Here is a 23160-nt window from a genome sequence, read left to right as displayed (position 1 = left end):
AAATTTTCGGTTATTATTGCGTTCGGATGGATTGCCGCGGCTTTTTGCATGTAATTATGTTGTATTACGGGCTACAACCTTGTCGCGGTGGAAAGGCTTGCGCGTTCCTATGACCTCTAGAGCTGCACTGGCGGGTTTAAGTCTAAATTATTCCCTGTAGGGCCACCCATGCCAGATAGGTCGAAGGTTAGGAGCCAGACGAAAGGTAGTCCACGTGATGGTGATACATGAAAAACACTGTTGGAATGGAAGTGGGAACCCTACCAACTATCTCTTCCCTGAAAACATGGAGTACAATCAAATGAGCCTCGAAATCTCATCGTCCGGGACCCGTCCGCAAAGGGCGGGTGTCGGATAGATATCTTATGATTATGCGAGGTGAGGTGGAGTGATGGGGGGGACTATTGGAGTGATGGGTATAGGGTTTATATGTATATAATGCAGGGGAAGAAAGCCAGCGAGGGGTAGCTTTAGTATTAAACGGGAAGATGGGTAAGCGTGTGGTAGGTATAGACCAGGTAAGCGATAGGATTCTGGTGGTAGAAATTGAGGCGCGGCCCACCAACCTTGTGGTGGTCCAATTTTACATGCCCACCAGCAATCATAGGGAGGAAGAAGTTGATGAGGTGTCTGAACAGCTCGAGGAAATAATTAGAGACACACCGGGTAAGAAAAATCTGGTAGTGATGGGGGACTGGAACGCTTCAGTCGGGGAAGGGAGGGATGGAAACGAAATGGAGAATTCGGATTAGGAATTCGGAACGACAGGCGTGAGGAAGCAGCAGAATTTTGCAAGAGAAATAAGTTATTCATCACAAACACGTGGTTCAATCATCATAAAGGGCAAAGGTACACATGGAAAAGTCCATGGGATGTGGGGAGATATCGAATAGACTACAATATGGTAAGACAGAGGTTTAGGAATTGTGTGAAAAACTTGCGCAGCTTCCCAGCAGCAGATGCGGATTCAGACCACAACCTAGTACTTATGAAATGCAACGTAAGATTCAAAAGACTCATGAAAGGCAGGAGGGTGAGGAAATTGAATGTAGAAACACTGAAGGGGAGTATGAGGAGAGAATATCAGGAACTAGTGGACATTAGTATACGGGAGATTGAAGGTACGAATACTGTTGAGGAAAGATGGGATAATATTAAAACTTGAATAGCCAATGCGACGGAGAAGTCAATTGGCTACGTTGACAGCAGAAGGATATAGAAGCCTTGGGTTACGGAGGCAATGGTAAAAGAAATGGAGGAGAGAAGGAAGTGGAAGAACGTGGACACAGAACAGGGAAAAAGAATGTATAGATTAATTAATAATCGATTACGGCGTGAAACAAAGAGAGCAAGGGAGGCTTGTTGGAAAAGACAGTGTGAGGAAATGGAAAAGTTTTAGAAGGAAGGAGAGGTAGGCGCGTTATATGCCAAAGTTAAGTCGCTATCGGGCGGCAAAAGAGGACAACCATGCCTAAAATTAAGGCTAAAGATGGGAGGATGCTAACCGAGCGAGAAGAGGTACAGAGTAGATGGAAGGAATACGTGGAGGACCTGTATGACGGAATGAACAGACCGGAGAGATTGACTCTAGAGGAGGAAAGTACAGTGGAGGAGGATAATCTTGGGCCGGAGATATTAGATTCGGAAATAGAGAGAGCACTTCGTGATATGAAGGCTAGGAAAGCAGTAGGCGTGGACATTATCCCGTGTGAGCTTCTGAAGAATCTAGGGAAGGATAGAAGAAAAGGTTTTTCGAACTAGTGCGCAGGATCTATGAGGAGGGATGCTGGCCGGAGGATTTCGTGAAGACGGTTTTAATTCCGCTTCCGAAAAAGAAGAAAGCTGTGGAATGCGGAGATTATAGAACTATCAGCCTAATATCTCATGCGGCGAAAGTGGTACTGAGGATATTGAACAGACGGATGAAGGCGAGGGCAAACGAGTATTTGGGCGAAGATAAGTTTGGTTTCAGAAAAAGGATGTCAACTCGTGATGCAATAGCAATAATGAGGTCCCTCGTGGAGAGGAACCTAGAATATGACCAGGACGTATATGCGTGTTTCGTGGATTTTGAGAAAGCGTTTGATAGGGTGAACTGGGTTAAGTTAATGGATATTTTCAAGAGAATAGGTGTAGATTGGAGGGATAGACGACTGATTCGTAATCTTTATATGGCCCAGACTGCGCAAGTGAGGGTAGCGGACGGAGAATCTGGGTGGGCAAGCATTTGCCGAGGTGTAAGGCAAGGCTGTCCTCTATCGCCGCTGCTTTTTAACGTATACGCTGAGGAGATGGTAATAGAAGCGTGGGACGAGTTGGAAGCTGGAGTGAAAGTGGGTGGAATGATGTTGAAATCGGTAAGGTTCGCGGATGATCAGGCGCTGATTAGCCAGTCAGCGAGGGGACTACAGGCTCTAATGGAGCGGTGCGAGGAGTATGGGATGAGGATTAATCACAAGAAGACTAAGGTACAGTATTGCGGTTTTTTAAAGTATCGCGAGCGAGGAATGCGAGACTCGAGATAAAAGTGGGTGGGGAAAAACTTGAACAGGTAGAGCAGTTTAACTATTTGGGCAGCACATTAGTGGAAAACGGACACAGTAGCAAGGACCTCAGGAAGCGAATTGCACTAGCAGAGGAGGCGTTCAAGAACAGGAAGGAGCTTCTGAGAGGATTGTTATGTAAGAGTTTAAAGAAAAGGTTAGTGAAAATTTTGATTTGGAGTGTAGCTCTCTACGGTGCAGAAACGTGGACAATGAGGAAAGAAGACGAGAGAAGATTGGAGGCATTCGAGATGTGGGTATGGAGAAGAATGGAGAGAGTGAAATGGACGGAGAGGAAAAGGAACGACGAAGTGCTGGATATGGTTGGCGAGGAGAGGCAGCTTTTAAATGGGATACGGAGGAGACAGAGGGTATGGACGGAGTTAGTGCTTAGCGGGGAGGGGATGTTGAAAAAGGTGTTAGAGGGTAGAATGTTAGGGAAACGAGGGAGGGGAAGGAAAAGAATAGGATTTTTACATAGATTGAAAGAGAGTAGGCCTTACAGTGGATTAAAGAAGGCAGTGCTGGTAGGAAAGGGAGGCTTCCAGATCACTTCTTGAACACTCCATGGAAACCTGCCTTAATCGGTGGAATACTATAATAAAATGTTGTTGTAATGACTTGCATCCGTCTCAAAATACTGCCGAAGAGAACATCTCATTTTTACTCAGTAAAAATTCAATGAAATGCGCCGTAAATTGTGGCGGGATGGAGTGGCAAGCCCCGTGAAGTTTCGCCAAATAATTCCTGTGCATCATGACCTTTTCTGTCAAGTTTCATAATTTTTTCCATTAATTTAAACTTACTTATATTCGTCTTTTTTTCGTTCAGTTTGTTATTTTTGAAGTTATAGTTTTCTATTATTTTCATCAAGCGTGATAACTAATTAGGCATTTATTTTCTCACTTTCATTAATCATATTGCTTATTCTGGTGTAATATATAAATGTTACTTATTTATTTTTCAGGAGGAAAACGTTTCGAACTTTGCGTGATTAATTACCGCTTCTCTCTAGAGCAGCGTCGTAGAGTAAACTGCTTCGCTTGTAAGTCTATGAGTGATCGTAGTGTAAAGGTTTCCTTCATGCTGCATATGGTCTTCTGCTGTTAATTAGTTTGTATTCACACATGGCTTCCGTCAGCCTACGTTTAGTTTTCTCATATCGCGTAGTAAGTATACACGATAAATGCCACGATTGACTCTTTCTCCGCGTTCGCCAAGGAAGTAGCATTTGTGCTCATGCTGTGACGTCTTCTGCTTCAGTAATAATCTATCCAAACAGCTTACACTTTTATAACTTCTTCTGGTTTCCACGCTCGCTTTTAATATTTATGAAAACGGCGGGTAGAAGCTGAGAAAGGAAAATGCTACGAAAAATTGGATTGAAATGATGCCGTTAATATTACCATATGGTATATTGACTTAAGCCGCGTCCCAACTCGTTAGCCATTGGGAAGCATGTATTTGGGCAGCCAGATTCTGGGCAGCCAACAAACAGGGAGCATGAATTGGGACATCCTTCCGCAGGTGCGTCCATCTGCTGGGCCTTAGGCCAATGAAAATCAAGAGAAATTCGATTAAATTGATTGTTTGAGGCGTAACTTCATGAAAGTGATTCATTATTAAAATTAAAAAGAACTTTGTGTATTCATGAGAAAGCAAAAATTTATTCTTTTTGATTTTAACAAGAGAAATTCTTAATTATTTGAACAAATGATGAACAAAACCCACATTATTAACATGTGCAAGTGATTCTAAGTTTTGGATGTTGTAGAAGAGCATTCTATCATGATTTTGGTATCTTAGGCAACCTTTTTGTTTTAGTAATAGTAAAGTATACCTTAAAATTCGTGGATTTAGTTCAATATTGTTTCTTAAATAGGTAATAGCTACGTTGGTTTCGAAAGTTTAGCGTATAACCCTTATATTTCGTTTATATTATTTCAATCGTTCTCTCAACCAAGTACTTTTTAAATTTTCTTAAACTTTAGCAATATAATTTCCAGTTTTGTGTTTTTTATGGTCAGATTTATTTAGTCTATTCATACGGTTAGCGTCTTTACTTCGTCATTATTTTATTAATCGTTTTTAATTTTTCCATTTAGATTTTTAACCAATTTTCAGGATATTATATTTTACGTTCATAAATCAGGTTCCGGCTTTTTGCAGTTCCATTCTTATTATCACTATATATTTTAATTTTTGTTCCATGATCTGATACCAATTTCGGCCTCTGTCCAATAACGCCGCCTTCTCTTTTCTAGTTTTAACCAATTTTTCCACAATTACTACACTTCTTTTAACGATATTTCATTATTATAAACATAACAAAAATTACCAAGTACTCGAATAAGTTCCAAAAATCAACACTACTTGCAACGAATAATTCCCCTTGTTGACAGCCATGTTTCCCTTTTTCCTGAAGACGCTTTCCACGCTTTGAATCATTGGAGAAATGGGGAGAAGGATGCACTTGTCGATGCCCAAATATGGCGGCCAAGTTGGCTGCCCAAATTCCCTCGCTTATGCTGGCTAATGAGTTGGGACATCCTTCCAGGATGGCGTCATGCCCAAATCCTGGAATTGGCATTGCCAAATGGCGAATTGGGACACGGCTCTACAGTTACCTACCTTGGCATGCATGCTCAGGGAAACAGAAAAAACACTATTTCTGAACTATTATTCAATTTATTAGTTCGCAACGTTGCGTAATTTCATTATGTTTGAATATTGAATATATTACTTTTTCCCTACATTTCTACCACAGAGTTAGTGATCCGTTGCCTCGACAAACCTTTATAGCTATGAATTAATTCCAGGTCTCAGAGTGAGAATGTGCTGAAACTATAATTATCAGAAAATGGTAGTATTTTTCAAGTTGTTCGTTTATTCTGACTTCCAAGTAAAATTAAGACAATCATGGCGACCTTTCGTCACTCAAAAATCACTCTTATTTAGTGAAATATCTCCTATTGTTCAGACTGGATATTTTATAATTCATCTTGGTTATTGCGAGATACAATTTTAAATGGAAAAATGGGAGTTTTTTATTGGATAACGTAGCAAAACAAACTTTTTTCACCTTTTCATTATCTTGAAATACTACCCTTTAAATATAAAGACCCTTGTATCCCATTGTATGTTTGAAAAATTTTCTGTGATTGTTATCGTCTTTCATTTTTAAGCCAGATGTTCGTTGAGAAATGAAGAGCGTTTTCTAATGTTCATTGTATTCAGTTTATTGTAGGGAACCAAGTTCGTTGATTCGACGGCGAAATTGTTCATGCGTATGTGAACCGTGACTAAGCAACATTTTGATGGTCATAATATATTCTCCTGCGCATTATTGGAGGAGTGTTCGTTCTGAATCTTGGAATTTAGGTAATGGAACATTCTTAATTCACCTTTCATTAACTTACATCGCTGAGAAATCTTTAGTTCCTGTTTAGGGACGTAGTATAATGAAGACGTGATTAGTGTGTTTCATAAAAATTTTCTCATTCCAAGAATTCTGCGGATGATTTTCATTTATCCCTTATATGGTATGAGATGTTTTTATTAGCTTTTTAAGACATCTGTGGAGAATTTCGAACATTGGAATTGAGCACCGGTAAGGTGGCCTTTTTCATTTGGTGAGCTACGATATCCTTGTTAAGAGGTTTTTAACATTATTAAATAAACTCCACTAGGTATTGATTTTCATTCTAAGAAGGTTTCATGTAAAATCAGGTCAATGGAAAGTGTGTGTGCTCGAATTTATTTATTTGATTTAGAAGTAATTATTCACGATTCTTCGTTAAAAATTTCGCGGGTGCTCGTCATTATGATTAAAAACTTTTGGGCTATGTCGCCGCGTCAATGCTTTGGGTGGCCCCAACGTTTCCCGACCGATGCTGGTCGCTTTTTCAAGGGATTATGGAGAGATGGGAATTTAAGATCTTTTATATAGGTGTCGGTTTATATTCGGCTACCGCGGACTTTGTTGATTGCCCCAGTCGAATCGCTCTCTCGTGCTCTTCTAGGCGTGTTTTGACCGACCTGATCAAGTATCAAGAACTACATCGGCGAAACAGGCAGGTCGGTCAAAACACGCAGCGCTTGGCCACATCATCGACCTCAAGGAAGTCAAAATCCTCGCCTAAGTTAAAGGTTTTAAACAGAGACACCGGCATTAAAATTAGCCGTACTTGGCAACCCGTAATAAGAAGAAACAAGCAGCAACCCACTCCCCCAACCTCCGGCTCCCCTCCCTCCACCTCCTGACACAGACACCTATATAAAAGATCTTAAATTCCCATCTCTCCATAATCCCTTGAAAAAGCGACCAGCATCGGTCGGGAAACGTTGGGGCCACCCAAAGCATTGACGCGGCGACATAGCCCAAAAGTTTTTAATCATAATTATTCACGAATTTCTCCTTATAATAAAGTATCACACCCGCTACACCACCCGTATGCGGTCTTAATTTCAGTATGTATTGATCGTTTCAAACTCGCTCCATTGTCGTAGAGGTGGTAATTCAATAGGGTTTTTGCCTGTACTGTTTACCCTAAACACTTCAATTATAGTTTTGGATTTAAACTAGTAACATGCGGGTGTTCGTGATGTTCATCCTAGCTGCCGCTCTCAGCTCGTGGAAGTAGCATACGTAATTGTATCTATGAGTAGTCTTCACTGAAGGACTCTCGTAAACTATGTGAATCGTTAACTCAGATTCATTATTTGCCATTGGATATCTTAAGTAAAGCCTCATTTGTTGGCATATTTTGTACTAATTCCGAATTTTCATCGGTATAATTTTATATGAGATAATGTTTAGTTGTGTCATGCATCTGTCTTGTAAAGATTGTATGGGATTTTATTGCACACGAAGTATTGAATTTTGTTGTGATCAGCGATTTAAGTTAGATACTCAACTTCTTCAGAGTATGGTGTTAATAACTAGGTACAGCAAGTGTTTTCCTTTTTTTCCTTCTAAGCAGTGGCGCCGACTCCATATGGCCTTAGGGGGCCCGAGTCCCTTCAAAAATTCGTTATGGGTGTGGGGAAAAAATGTGTCAGGCTCGATTTTCCCCGGAGTGTTCAGATATCGAGATTCGAGTTATCAGGGTTGATAACCGGGGAAGATTTTCCCCGGTTTGGCCCCCCCAAAATTTTTTGTTAGGCGGCATCCCTGCTTCTAAGTGATTGCCTAGGAGGATGCGCATATAACAAAACAATGCCATATCAGGTGGCTATCTCGGAGACCTCCGAATACCTAAACTGTGGAATAAAAGATGTGAACATAGGGGGAAGAACGGTCTCGAATGAGGCATTGTGAAGATCATGGCTCGGTAGGGAGGTTTAAAAGGTGAGGTCGTTATTGTGGAGGTCGCCTTGTGGGCGTCTTTTATTTTTTTATTACGGATTTGCCGTTTGAGGCGCAAATATAAATAATTAACTTTTTAGCTATTGGGTTTTCTGGCGAATTCTATAGTGTATTGGTGTCACCCGTTGGTCATTTATGAGTCTTATTCCATATCTGGTGCCTTATCGGTGCGTTGTGTATTGTTCGCGTCTACGTAGTCCTAGAAGAAGGGCGGTGGTTGCGAATTCTCTCAACGGAAGATATCCTGTTATTTTATTTGAAGTATGTATGATCTCAGGTTTTCCCGGCGTATCAGTTGCAGAAAACCGGTGCAGAAAACCTGCATCAACCGGTGGAAAACCCGAGAAACTTTTCTTATTTGAAGTAGCTCGAACATGCTTGTTTCTGGGAATGGAAAACATTTTCATGCCCAGAGTGTGGAATATGGAGATCATCTTTATTATTCAGGATTCTGTTTCGACCAATCATGATTAATGCCCGTTTTAGGATTATAAAAGTTTTATACAAGGTTCCAAGGGAAATGAAGTTGGACTGCATCGATCATCCCTGGATGTAGACATTTTGCTCCAGAGTTTGTTTGTGTTTTAAAAAAATGTGAGGTTGTTGAAGATATGTTGAAGATAATGAGAGGGGATGAAAAGCTAAGGGTACAAGCGTTTTTTTCCTAAACAGAGTTAGGTACAGTAATTGATAGAAGAAACTTACAGAAACAGATGGCCAAGGAATACAAGTGAGTCTCTGTTCTGTGCTGACATCGAGTGGAAAATCAAATGCTCTTGAAGTATCTAGTTGATCTCGTTTGCTATCTTTACCTAATTTCTGTCCCTAACTCTGTTCAGGAAAAAAATCACTTGTACCCATACTATTTAATTGGCTACATCAGGAGACATCGAGGGTATAATTAAAACTATTGTTGAAGAACAGGTGGAAGAGAAAAAGGGCAAAGGTTAACCACGGTTGAGAGACATTGTGCTGGTGATGATGGAGGATGCAAATCAGAAGAATTAGGTAGGTGTTTGAAGATTAACTGAGTGGAGAGTTGCGTCAAACCATGATTAGGATTGGTGACTGTTATTGATGATAAGAAAGGCATAAGTACATAAAAGCAATGCTAACCTTGCACTAAAGCCTCAGTTATACGTTCAAGCATCAGACAAATTTTCATTCGCATTAGAGTTTCATTTATTAACTAGATATGCTTGTAGAATTTTCTTGAAGAGGAGTTCTTCGTTGATTTTTGAAAGCAATTTGGTAGTTTATTGCGCAATTTGGTACTCATTGTTACTGGCCCTTTAGATATCGTAGACAAAGTTGTTGTAACAAATGGATGTCGTTACATGTTGTGTTGTATCTACTCGCTCCATAAGCAATTCGGAATGTCACCTGGACTGTATAGGTGCTTATTCTTACCAATACGCCCCTCTGTTTGCAGCGTCGACATAATTATTTAATCCAACGTTTCACCCGGGTGTAGGTATTTGCTAAATACTTCCAACCTCATTTTGTAACTTAATGTGTGAATACAAATAATAGAGCATGTGTGGCGCATTTGGCGATGACAGCGTGGACAAATAGAAGTGGTTTTGTGAAAAATATCTACCTTTCTCGAACGGGTATTCTTTATCGACCATTTTCGCTACTATCATTAGACTTCTTCCCTCAAGTCGGTATAATATGTTCCAAAGACTTTGACAACGTGGACGTGTGAAAAGAAGACCAATGGCTTCTATGTAGAACACTATCTCCTCCTTACGAATATGTGTGACGTTCGTTCGCAGTTTTCTTTTTTTTTTGGAACAACCTGTTATGCTTAAGTTATTTTAACTTTATTTTTTTCCAAACATTATCTTAAAGTGGCAACCTATTTTTCGAGATAATACGTCATTATCTCGAATTGGAAAATGTTCAATTCAGAGTTAATACATTTACGGTTAAAGGCTCTTAAGGTGTCTTTCTCAACCCCGTTTGGAAATACTGATATTCGGCGTTTGTGTTTCTGGAAACATGGCTAATTTGGTCGAATTATTAGGAAAAGTAGTGTTGGCTATTTACTGCGTGGACTTTCTCCTTTCAGTATGTCATTCAGTAGTCTCCGTCATAGGTCGTTCACTATAGTGAATTTTTCGTCATTTTAATGAGTATGAATCTCTCCTACTCACTACTAGCAAAATGCCATATGACTTATCTCCTGAATTTTCACCCAAAATTATGGTCTTGATATATTTAGCATTTTCAAAGGCTTACTCTCTGTTGTTACTAGCATTTTTTAAATTTTCCACATTCCACCACGTTTTTTTTATTGAGATCTAGATGCTAATGTACAACTTGTGTAACTGACACCCAATCGGTTTAATGATATCCGAACTGATGCCTTTTTCCACTAATCAATCATCTAACTTTCCAATTCACTTGTTAATGCTATATCTACGGTTGATCTTGTAGTGAAAGTTCCAGGCATCTTTGAATCTGCGTTGTTGACTAGCCTTGTCGATAGTGTTCAAGATGTTTGCCCATAATATTTCTATTAACTCTAATGTGATACCTCACCTGAAATATTTTTGCCTTCGTTTCCGATTTATTTATACCATATACGTTGTACATACAACGGTGTTTGCAGCTTATTAATTTAGGGTCTCTTAGTATATCATATTTTTGATAGTTTCAATATTATTATTGAGATTGAAAAAAAAAACAATTAAACATCTTAGTTGTTGGTGGTTTTCGGGTATTGCTGTGTAGAAAACATTTTTACTCGACGTTTCACTCCTCCTACTGGGAGCGTTATCAAGAGAATGGAAGGAATTTATTCTCGTCCCGAGCATATATATGTTTTTCGCTACCCATTGTTGTGCCGGATTTGAATTTTAGCCGATAGCCGTTGGCCATTATATTGTGCTAGGAACCCTCTCCATATACAACATAGATAAAAGAAGCTGTGAAAGTCTTCAGACGAAAATTAAACATCTTAAACTCATGTTTGATGTGGTGTCTGCCTCTAGAGGTATTGTATAAAAATGCGTCTCATTAAGCGTCGCATGGCTTATCTTCTCCACCACTTGCGAAAGTGTAATTTTTTTGCTGAGTCATTCCAATCTCATCTAATTTTGTGTGAGCATTGAATTTTTGGGGGGTTAAGCGCCTTATCTGTCCAACCAACGCTTATTCGGTGTAGTTATTTTGCTATGAGGTATCTCAGATGGGAAAAACCTGTTTCTGGATGACGCTTGTCTCATATTTTCGGCCATTTAGTAACATGCGCGAATTTGGTTGGTGCCGACAACTAGTTAATGATTTATTATACCAAAAAATACAGGATTATTTTGTGAGCCTTAGTTTTTTAACATCAATTTCACCGTGCGTAGTTGTGGGGGTGATTACTTTATCGGCCGTCTACTTCCTTACTTTTTGGTTCATGTGATTACGGCATTTAAAAGTGTAAATAACTCTTTTCGCGGGAGAAATTCATGAGTAGAATTGAAGAGCCGGTTTTTCGTTTCTCAAAGGCCTTCTCCTTCCATCATCTCATATCTCCGTCTGTAATTAATTGCCATTTCATGGAATTGTGATGTATTTTTATCCTTTTGATCCTTTTTTTTCTAATTTTTTTATCTTTTTGGTTGGGTATATTGTTTTTCATTTTTTTTTACTCGTCAATCTTCGCTCGCGACAAGATTAGGATGTAAGAAATCAATTTCTGCCACTTTAGTTCAAATTATTTTTAGGAAAATGTATATTCCTTCATCATAATGGTCTTCTTAGTAGTTTTCATTTGGTTCTTTCAATCACATCCAACAGTGCCGACCCTTCAGCTATCCATCGGGCATGAAAATCGCTAAATCCATAAAAGTAAAATCTAGAAATTTGATGTTCGTTTATCTTATCCATCAGGTAATGAATTAATACCGTCCAGTTCTGCATTTTCATTTAGGGCCATTCTGGGTTCGAAGATATCTTTGATTTTTGTCGGAAAATTCCCCTAAGGAAAAATAATTGCCTCTATCTTAACCTGAAACTGGGAACTCCGAGTTCACGCCTAATAGGTAGTTTAACCGCTTTATACTGAGCGTCGGTTTGTTCAAATTCTGAATGTCCTAGTTTATATCCTGTTAGATTATCCGAATAAAACGAGTAGAATCTCCTGATAAGTAGATAAAAGTTTTTCCCCCCCTCCACTGTTTTTTCCCACTCAAAACGTCCGAAAATTACGGAGAGGGTAGCCGAACCCCTTGAAATTTCTTTGTCTTTAGTTCACATGGGGTAGAGAATATAGACGCATTGGGAGGCTAGCGAACGTGATTGCCGCGAGCACTATGAAATTTCTTATAATTTGTAATGTGATAAAAACAATGTGAAGAAATGAGTGATGGAATAAGTTCAAAAGGAAGGAGAGGTAGACACATTGTACGCCGAGATAAAAACGCTATCGGACGGCAAAAGGGGGGCAAGGCATGTAAAAAGATAAGGCTAAAGTTGGAAGGATGATGATTGACCGGCACGAGATTCATAGTATAGGGAATCAAAATGTGGAGGATCTGTATGATAGCGAGAACAGGCCGGGGAGATTGAACTTTGAGTAGGGAAGTGCATTGAAGGAGGACAATCTGGGGTTGGGGATCTTAGACGCGGAACACGGGAGATCCCTCGTATGATAAGGCTAGGAAAGCGCTGGGGGGTAGACAATATCCCATATGAGCTTTTAAAGAGTCTATAGATGAGGATAGTAAGAGAGGATTTTTCGTATTAGTACGCAGGATGGCACTAGTTCGATGTTGATGAAATCTTCTCGGAATGTAGTCCTGGTAAGTTTCTCCGTGCCCACCGTCGTATCAACACACGACTCCTGTTCGCCGCGGAAACCTACGTTCTAACACTACACGACTCCTGTATTGTCTTCAGAGCTGAAGCATCTCGTCTCCGTCATGATTGTAACAGCCAACAGATTCCCGACAGTCTTCCGAGACGACCTGCTTCAACCCTGAAAACGACTCACGAGTCATGTTCCAAAAGTTGGCGAACGTGAAGTACCACGTGTGGAGGAAAAACCCAAGTTTTCTTCACTCTTTCCTCTTCTACGCGTGTACGGCCATTTTAAACTTTTCTTAAGTGCCTAGAATTCTTTAAGTATTTAAAATTGATATAAAAGATGGCAGTGGCTAATTTTTATTTGACTGGAGGTCAATATTCGATCTTCATGAATGGGGTCGTTCAGACCAGATAATCGCAATTCAACAATGGAATTCATGTGTGGAACGGCGAGATAAGCTACGACGAAAAAATCGTTGTTATCCATCTTCGTCCAATTAGTGTAAAATAAAGAAAACTCGCCGCCCACTTTTCATGACTGGTGAGGCCATTTGAGGTGTTTGTTAATTTACGCGATCAGAACCCTTCGTGGAGGCACATAATAGCTAGCAATAGTTTTAACAGCATCGAATGGGGAACATGCACAATTTTTTCAAAGTACTATAATAAGAAGGTCCCCATCTCAAATGTACTCACCGAAAATTCGCTAAAGAATAATGTTTTTTAGCTGAGTTAAGAGTCTTTGAAAATTAATCTTCATCGGCTGCTTGAAAACACGACGTCATCGGAGCGTGACGTCACGGAACGGAATCCACTGATGACAGACCGAGGAAGTGGATAGAAAATCGGTCTATGCGGGGGATAAACGCAAATATGGCAAAAATTATTGCTGTTTTAACGTCAAACACCAGCTTGTGAATATGTTGCGTTGCCAAGGCGTTATTGAAACAAATGAAGGGGATTGTTTAGTGAGATTTGGAAGCAATCACTATTTTTCAGAAAATCAGCCGCCATATGGAAGTCGATCAAAAGTAAACTGTCGTATTGTGCTTTCTTAAATCCCTATTAAGTCAACTTGTCCTTTGAGGAACTACTACAAAGCTCGTTGATGATTATTACTTCGATATATTGCAATCAAGAGTCTGCCCTACTACTCTCTTAGCGAAGAGAATGGTGTACCATGCGATGACGTCAGAAGGCGTTTCAGGTCATGTGACATCAAGCGATATTCTATCACTTTTAATAAGCATTTAATGACGTTTGAGTAGTGCTAGGAGAGTTTTGGCTTATGTATTTGGACTCTTGAGAAAATTGTCTATTCAATAAGACTTATTAGCGTGATGAACAAATTTCATGCATGTTCCCCATTATACAAAGCCCATGCACCAGACCGCAGAGGAGACGGAGGAGGCGACACGCTCACCCGAAGTTCGTAATGTCATAAACTTATTTAGGAGTGCGAAAGGGTTAAGGCCGCGAATATTCTGTGAAGTAAGTGAAGTGTCGAAAAACGGATGAATACGGGTCTGAATGAAGATAAACAACCTTTGTAAATTCCTCAGAATGTTTTATTGGTACGACGCGTTTCGACGGTAAGGTGTCATTCTCCATTACTCCTAAGGCACCATTCTCCAGTGGAGAATGATACCTTTTCGTCGAAACACGTCGTATCGGTAAAAAAATTAGTGGAAATTTACAAAAATTTTAAAAATCTTCATTCAGCACGAAATTTTCACCTAGTGAAAGCCGTATCAATCGATTTTATCACGAATACGGGTCTCCTTATGTTGAAATCGGTGTTAGATGGTAGAATAAAGGTTAGGTAAACGAGGGAGAAGAGGGGAGAGAATAGGATTTTTAGATAGAATGAAAGGGAATAATGGCCTTATAGTGGGTTGAAGGGGAAAGTGTTTGAAGGAAAGGGAAGCTCTAAGAATGATTCGTAAGTACTCCACGGAAGTCTACATTGATCGGTAGAATACTTTAATAATAATAATCACTATGCACAATAACAGGAAGGGTCTACGAGTCCATCAGGGAAACAGGGCTTTTAATGATATCTCCATTCGCCCGTGACTTTGAGTGATCTGATTTCCTTTTCTTTTTCTCTCAGGTGCAAACGGACTGATGGCCGTCGTCGAAGGGGCCGCGAAGAAGGAGAAGGATGCGGAGGAGGAGGGTGGCGGCACGGGGGCGCAGGAGGAGGCGGGTGCCAGTGGAGGAGGGGAGGATGAGGAGTGCAGCCGCGGCGGCGAGGAGGGCGGTGTGGAGGCGGCGGCGATGACAGCCAAGTCCGAGGAGGAGGCAACCGAGGATGAGGAGGCAGAGGGAGTCGAGGCGACCGCCTCCTCCTCCTCCGCCCCCACCTCGGCTTCTCCCGCCGCCTCCTCGGCAGCCGGCCCTTCATCCGCCCCCGCCGCTGACGAGGCGGTGTCGCCCGCCTCCTCCGTCGGCAGCTCCGCCGCGGCAGCGCCCTCGTCCACCGCGGCGCTCGTCGCTAAGCAAATGCCCAGGTGAGAATTTTGGTGTGGTCACTTGCGGTGGCCTTCCTTTCCGTTAGGGGGCATCCATTCATTAATTACGTGATACGTTTTTTTAGGGGGGTGGAGAGAGTCTAATCGATTCTCACCAAATGTCACGTGAGAGAGTGGGGCTGTGGTCCTGGCAAGTCTCACGTATTTTTTCCGCCAGAAACAGTGTAAAGTTGCGAGAAAACTAGGTTGAATTGAGAAAAACTTGTGTTTCTATTAAAAATTCTTAAGCAATTTCTTAAATAATTCCAACGCAATGAAGCATAGATTAAAGTATTTTATCTGAAAATACCCATTTTTGAACAATCGCACGTGAGATTAGAGGTAGGGGGTCGAACCAAATCTCACTTAGAGGTTAGAGGGGGGTGAAAAAATCGCCAAAATCAACTCACGTAATTAATGGGCGCCCCCTAACCAGCCCAACCGAAAGGGATTAGTCGTGCCACGAATATTAAGAGGATCCTCAAGTCGGCCTCAAATATGTTGTCAACCCCCGCGCATTTAACCCCTTGCTCTGAAAAGACGAGTCCAGCTCGTCGTGAATTCCGATGCCAAATCGCGCTATGACGAGTGTCGTCCGTCATAAGATATTCATGATTTTAGCGGTGCTTAGGGGAACAATATAAATGAATTGAAAGTTTAACAATGTTAAAAAATCTATAATGTACCGAAATAACTCATATGTCACGACATATGATGCATTGGAAGGTATAAAATGATTTTATACGAGTAGCGATAGTTGTGTTCGTGATGTTTAATTATCACCTTTTATTTCACTTTTTATGCTGATTACATACTACAAAATATCTTTTCATTACCTACCATTCCATTTAAAAATGGGTACAGAACAAATAAATAGAGGATAGGTGCACGATATTCAGAAAATAAACTAATGTGCAAGGTATTAAATGGGTTTAAAAAAAGTCGCCACTCGCAGACAAAGTGATCCGAATTTCTCGGTAAATTTAAAGGTATAATCAAATAGATAAATTAAGGTATTAACATATCAATCTAGAAGGTAAATTAAGGTTGCTAAACGAAATTTATATTGTTAATGAGGGAAATTAACCCCTTCCAATTCGATTAATTTTTACATATATATATATATATATATATATATATATATAAATAGTTCAAGTTAATAACGATAAACACAGAGACACAAAAAAGAAACACTCACATTGAAAAAATAAACTCGTCGAAGCTATCGAAGCACTTCAGGCTTCTTCGTCAGCTGAAGTATGAATGGTGAGGAAAGGAGAGGGTTGGAAGAGGGAGAAGAGGGGTAAGGGGAGAGGTGTATGGGGAGGGGGAGTTAGGAATAGGGGTTAGGATGAGACGTTCAGACCTGGAAGGCTATTGGCTTGAAAGTGCCAAATGCAAGCCAATTCGAGGGTGTGGAGGTTGAGGGCGGAGTCGGTGGGAGGGAGGGAGGCAATAATGGATACTTTGTAGCATTGATTGAAAATGGAATCATGTGACAGACAATGTGTAGGAACTGGTAGAGAGGAGTGGGGGGAAGATGGACAACAGGAGGCGCGATGATTGTTAATTCTGAGATTGAGAGGGGTAGTACATTGGCCAATATAGAAAGCAGGGCAGAAATTACAGTGAAGAAGGTAAATGATGTTGGTGGAAGTACAAGTAGTGGAGGGGAAAATCGGTAGGAATTTAAGCTTGGGGAGAAAAGAGGCAGGGGGTGGAGAGAATATCTTGCAGGTTTTACACCTCCTAACTCCCCCTCCCCATACACCTCTCCCCTTACCCCTCTTCTCCCTCTTCCAACCCTCTCCTTTCCTCACCATTCATACTTCAGCTGACGAAGAAGCCTGAAGTGCTTCGATAGCTTCGACGAGTTTATTTTTTCAATGTGAGTGTTTCTTTTTTGTGTCTCTGTGTTTATCGTTATTAACTTGAACTATTTATATTACGTGCCACGTGCATATCATATTTTCCAAAACATTATATATATATATATATATATATAACATATTATATATATTAAATATGAATTATTTATGTATACTATGTATGTTTTAACATTTTTAAGCTTTCAAACTAATTAAAATGCACCTCTAAATAGTGCTTAAATTATGAAAATCCGATGGTAAGATACACTCGTCATTACGCGGTTTGGCGTCGAAATGTCTTGACGAGGTAGACTCGTCATTACAGCGCAAGGGGTTAGTAAAAAAATCAATGTAATTCGTCGCAATTACAAACATTATACTGCAAAAGTATTTGAATAAGTGTATTGCGTTGCACTCATCACCGCGCCGCGGGCATTTTTGAAAACCGATTAAGATGCAGCCGAAGTGGCTGCAGAAATCAGCCTTGTATGGGACGGAATTGGGCCCCCTCTATGCATTCCCCTCGAGTCATGGCCTTAGTGTAAATATAAACAAGAGTGATTTTTGTCTCCTACGATAAGGGTTGAAATGGCGGAATCCCAAAGCAGGTATCTCTGATGCGCCTAATTCGCGGATTCCGACGATAGCATTTGTTTACATGTAGTTTATTGCAGTTGCAAATTTTATTTCCATTAAATCTATTAATCACGGAAAAGTAGGGGTTTAAGATTTTCAGTTAATTCTATTTATTTGTATCAAATTTGCTAACCTTTTCCATTTCGCATATTAACGTTTAAGGTGGTGCTTTCAATTTTTACCTCGGGGTTTGTCTGCTGCGGAGCCACTTTGATCGTTGTTGTTAATATTTCTTCCGAAGTCATTTCGTAAATAACCCTTTCCCTAATTCCTCCCAATTGTCAATTCCCTCAGAAGTGATGGAGGATAAAGTCGTAAGGCTAGCATACCCGTCTTCTGCAGAACAGCTCGATTGGCAAAGCCTCTATTTCATTTTGGGTGCTGTCTATTGAGTTACAATGCTTGGAGCAGTGTGTCTTTACGATTTTTCAAGCTTTTACGAACGACAGCGGTGTTAAGAAAATGCACTGATTTCGGTTAGTGTGCAAATTTATTTCAGGTCAGAAAGCAGAAGAGGTTCTGTAAATGTTTGGACTTAATTGTTTTCAGTTAAATTCGAAAACGGAATATTTACTCTTTTATAATCGTTAAATGTGAGCCTCTGATAATTGTTTATGCTATTCATTATGAGGAAGGTTAACGCAACTCCAAGTGTGAACGCTAGTGATCAAGCTAAGTTTTAACTTCAGGGATGTAAAAAAGTAGGTTTGAAATTTGGCGGGCTCTTTTTTCGAATTCAGCCCGTTGCGTACCTGATTCCACAAACCTGTGTTATACCTCGAAATTCTGAGTGTAATCCAAACATCCAGTGGCAGATCTAGGTCTGGAACCTAGGTCAAGCCCAAACTGCCTGCCCACGCAGATCCTTGAATCCTCCCCTTTCATATTCTAGATTTTCCATTATAAAAAACGGCGCTTTATTTGGTGAAGCGTATTCTTTGATAAATATGTATAATAATTATATAGTCGGCCTCGGTGACGGCGGGGTAAAGTCCTCAACTGCCAAACCGCGCGGTCGCGGGTTCGAGTCCCGCCTGGGTAAGTTTCCCTTATCCAGAGCATGGTTGTTCGTGTACGTTTCATTGTTGAATTTGTTGAACACCCCGATTTAAAATGGCCTATGAGAGCTGTATTCGGAGGTTTGGGAATAAATAGAATAGAAATAAAATAATCGTTGCATATGAGTAATTGAGAGGGAACATTTGAATTCCACGCTCGCTGATCGAAACGGAGTTCCAGCTTCATAAGCCTCATCCATAGGTGTAAATTTTCGATTTGTAAGTCTCTCCATGCATAGATCATAAGTAGAATGTTTCCTAAATTTAGTTCTTGTTTCTCTCTGTGTTATTAATAATATCTATTTATTTCTTCTGTATAAATGTATACCTGGATTTCCGTGCACGGTAAAAAGACATGGTGTATTTTACTGTGTACCTATCACGGTTCAGTCACTTTTATATTTTGTGAAATCTCCATTTTTATTTTTCTTAGGTTTCATTCAGTTACTGATGTCTTGCTTGAGGTCTAGTTATATATTGAGTGGAAGTTATTTCTGCAGTATGTTTTACTTTTGAGTCATAAATTTTGACTTTATTTGTTATTATTGAGTTATTTAGTTTTGGGTTTATTTATTTAGTAGAAGTTATTGTTGCAATATGCAAGATACTATTTATGTTATGCTGAATTTGATGCATCTATGGTCTTTGGAAATTATCACTACTGTTTCGTACTGTTTTATAATTTGTAACAGCAAGTGAAATTTTAATTTATGTAAAGTGTGTAGGATGCCAAGGGTCCACGGCAATAAGCGCTCATTATTATTATAATTTTTTTATACAATGGCATTAGATAATTATTAAAATGCTGGTTTACATGTAAGTACTCCCTAAGTTAATTAGAGAAAACATTGATAGCCCTTGAATTTTGTACAAAAGCAAAAATAAAAGAAAGGGTAATCTTACTGATCACCTTATCAAAGAGTAAATTAAATAATTTTTTTTTGAGGTCGGGTAGGTATTTCAATAGTTTTCCCATTACTGGTAGTACTATTCAGCCATGAGCCAATAGTACCATCTTATGTCCTTCATTCTATTTTTCTTTGAAAGCCGTCCTTGATATTCTCTCGCAATAAAGTTGTTCCCGCACAATGTACACGAATGGTATTACGTGACAGACCACGCCAGCCGAAAAGTTTCAAGACCTTGGTCGTTCTCGTTTTGGCGATAAAGAACTGGTCGCTAAGTCGCTTGTGTTATCATGCTTTTCTATCATGGAAAATGCCTTTTCGTGGGCAGATAAGTATTATTTTTCCAAAGTAATTAGTTATTCACTACCCTTGACTTTCTAAAGCTTACGGTGTTTGTTTCATCCTTAGTATTTTTGCTTCTCCTGATTTAGATTCGAGGTTTAACTGATTTTTTTCGTGATTCCTTTCGGTCTAAGTACTGTACAACTGCCGTCTATGGGTAGGCTTTGAGTGGTTACAGCTTAACTCTTCATTTCATTTCGTTGCTGTGTTTAAAGAATATATCTTCCCTTATTTGTTCGAACGTATTTTTTTCGTATTTTCGATGTCGGAGAGCAAAATTGAGACACATATCTCGCGGATTTATAAAATAATGCATATTCATCTGTATGAGCAAATCTAAGATATGTTAATTTCTGACTAACGTGTTTTGCCTACAGTAAGTGCGGAAGTTTACTGCTAACTTGAAATCTACCGTGGTGATGTGCCAGTGTTTTATTTTGTATTCCTATATTAATTTTAATAAATTCATTTACAGCGTGACTTATATTCTATTTTTAATCTGCATTTTCGTACTTATTTAATGAAAAATGAATGTAATATGTAACTTTTTAAACGTAATTATTATGCGGGAAGATCAGTTTTTTAATCTGTTGGTAAGTATTTAAATATTTTATTTTTCGTCGAAAATTGTATTTTCTCCGTAGAACCCTAATATTTGTTATACTTCAGATTGACTTTGTGCTGTTTTATCATTTTTTTTGTAAACATTTTAAATGTTTCTAAGACTTCACATTTTCTGTCGTATCAATTTTTTCATTTATTGTGGCGTGTGATTATTTTAAAGTTTATTACCTGTTCATCGGTAGTCGAACAAAATTGTTTCCGTCTACATCCCTGCTCTGCGCTCTGTCATTATTTGTTAATGGTTGAAGGATTTAGGTGCTGAGCGAGTAAGGTGGAGTTTCATATGCTGTAGTTCACGATCATAATGATATGGACACAAGTGGGTCGTGAAAATACTTTGATAGGGCCTGAATATATTCGTCATCACCTCAAATCGGCTCATCTAGTAGCCCAATAATACGAATGCGCTCAGCTGGTAGTAGCCGAAGCACAAACGTCCACCTCTGAAGCTTAGATAATTGGAGGTGAGCGTTTATGCTCCGGCTACTGCTAGCTGAGAGCCATGGCAGCCAATAAACTCTTTGTTCGCCTTATCTCTTCATGGTATTGCTGGAGGGCATCACCAATATTTTTTCGTGTGAAGTCGTCGGTCGTCTTCTCGGTATTTTTCCTAGGTCTATTGTAGTACTTTCTCATTAATTATTGTCTGTCCACCTTGTTGCCCTCCAAAATAACCACATTTCTGCAGCAGGTTGGGTCGTTCCACTTTTCTTTAGCGTTCATAATTCACATCCATAAGTCAGCTCAATCCATAGAAAACTTTTCACGAATTTCTACATAGCCTCAAAACTAATACTGTTAACCCCTTCCAGACATTTCTTTAATATAAACACTTTTTTAGGTAGTGCTATTCTTTTGCTGAGGAAAAGTTTGTTATTTCTCCCAGATATACAATCCTAGAAGCAGACCTTTCTCACTTATTCCAATCTAATACCACGTCTAGAGATATTCCTTATCTTTTCACTTATCTTTCTTTCTGCCATTAAGATTTTTTCTAAGCTTTTCTTGTAAGTTTCATTTTTAATTAAAGATTATTTAGAAATTCATGCATTCGACGTAATTCCTTCGCTAATTTATTGGTAGGCACTTGATCTATATTGTTTTCGGTTTTGATTCCATGTGATAGCCTGGATAGTCTGGCAAGGTATCTTGTTTCGGGCATCCACGTGTTTAGCTGCGGAACCTCTCCCCTCCCGCCTCTGCTGTCAGCTCAAGATCTATTTTTGCTTTTTTTTATCTTGTTTTATTCGATGGTTTTATTCCGTGTAAACGATCTATTTCATGTGACTGGGTAATTGGTGAGCTGAGGTAAGGCGAATGAGAACATCAGTCTTAACGAGAAAAATCTGTATCATTCATGCTCTCGTGGCCCCTGTTTCTCGTTAGACTTAATCGTTTTATGTGTTTGTTGGCGAAGTGAAAAAATATGGAATAATAATCTCATTCCCTGAACTTAATAATGCCCGAAGCAGAAAATCAAGCGAAATTATCGCAGTGCGAAAGTGGTGGCTGCAGAAAGATGCCGTGCGGTGATAGCTGAAACACTCGCACTTTTTCGTTTTATCATCTACCGTTGCAAAAAGATATTACTCATTCCTCGTGGGGGTGTCTAAATTGCATTAATGAAGTTTGAAATGAAGTTTTTAAACGGAGGGACGGAGTCATTAAGGGAGGGTGCAGTGGCGTAACTAGGAATATGCTTTGAGGGATTGAGGGGGGCAACCCCTCCCCCCCCCCAGGCAACGGGAGTTAGTCACCGTTCGGTATTCATTGACTCGTCCCACTGCCATGATATTAATTAATGATCTTTAACTTTAAGCAGATGCTATAATTATGTTTCAAAACAAGACAATAGGTTTGAATATTTTTTTTCTCTGAGGCTTTGGGGGGGGGGGGGGAGGGATTCTATCCCTCACCCGACCATAGTTAAGGCCGTATCACACTAGCGACTGCGGCCGGCGCTGCGGCTGCGACCGCGACTGCGACTGGCCCGTCGACCAATCAGAGCGAGGCAGTCGACGCTGCGACTGCGACTCCGAAGAATAGCCGACCGGCTATTCTTCTGAGTCGCAGTCGCAGCCAATCAGAGAGCTCCATTTCAATCTCGCGCGCTTGCGGCAGACGTGTTTGTTTGTTTTGGTTACCGTAGCGAGGGAAGTTCAAGAAGGTTATAAGATAACGCTGAGATAATTTCGGATTTTTAAAGTGAAGATGGAAGCCCAGTATATTGGATATTGCACCCGAGTACACAGGTGAATGAAAATGAAGTACGTTTTAACATATTTTAGGAACATTTACAACAATTGCTGCTCTCTATCTATTCTTTGGGCTTTCGTAAACAAACAAGCCACAAGCAGAAACGTTCATACGTGCGCATGCGCGATCGTGGCGTCGCCCGCAATGTGTGATGGGGTGTAGTCGCAGCCGCAGCCGCAGTCGCGGTCGCAGCGGCGGTCGCAGTCGCTAGTGTGATACGGCCTTTACGCCTCTGATGTAG

General features: G+C 40.0%; 1 protein-coding gene across 5 annotated transcripts in view; it reads left to right on the top strand.

The window, feature by feature from the left end:
* The window catches only part of LOC124159396 (aryl hydrocarbon receptor nuclear translocator-like protein 1), a 415122-nt gene that overhangs the window by 28134 nt on the left and 363828 nt on the right, over positions 1-23160 (top strand). For all 5 annotated transcript variants that reach the window (XR_006864960.1, XM_046535177.1, XM_046535176.1 and 2 more), the window contains exon 2: positions 14828-15227. Coding sequence is in view for 4 of the 5 variants with exons in the window: in XM_046535177.1 (XP_046391133.1) it covers positions 14842-15227 (386 nt within the window). In the remaining variant the exon portion in view is untranslated. The remainder of the gene's footprint in view (positions 1-14827; positions 15228-23160) is intronic.

The sequence above is a fragment of the Ischnura elegans genome, chromosome 5 (assembly GCF_921293095.1).
Source record: "Ischnura elegans chromosome 5, ioIscEleg1.1, whole genome shotgun sequence".
Lineage (NCBI taxonomy): Eukaryota > Metazoa > Arthropoda > Insecta > Odonata > Coenagrionidae > Ischnura > Ischnura elegans.
This window is presented reverse-complemented; position numbering and strand designations above follow the sequence as displayed.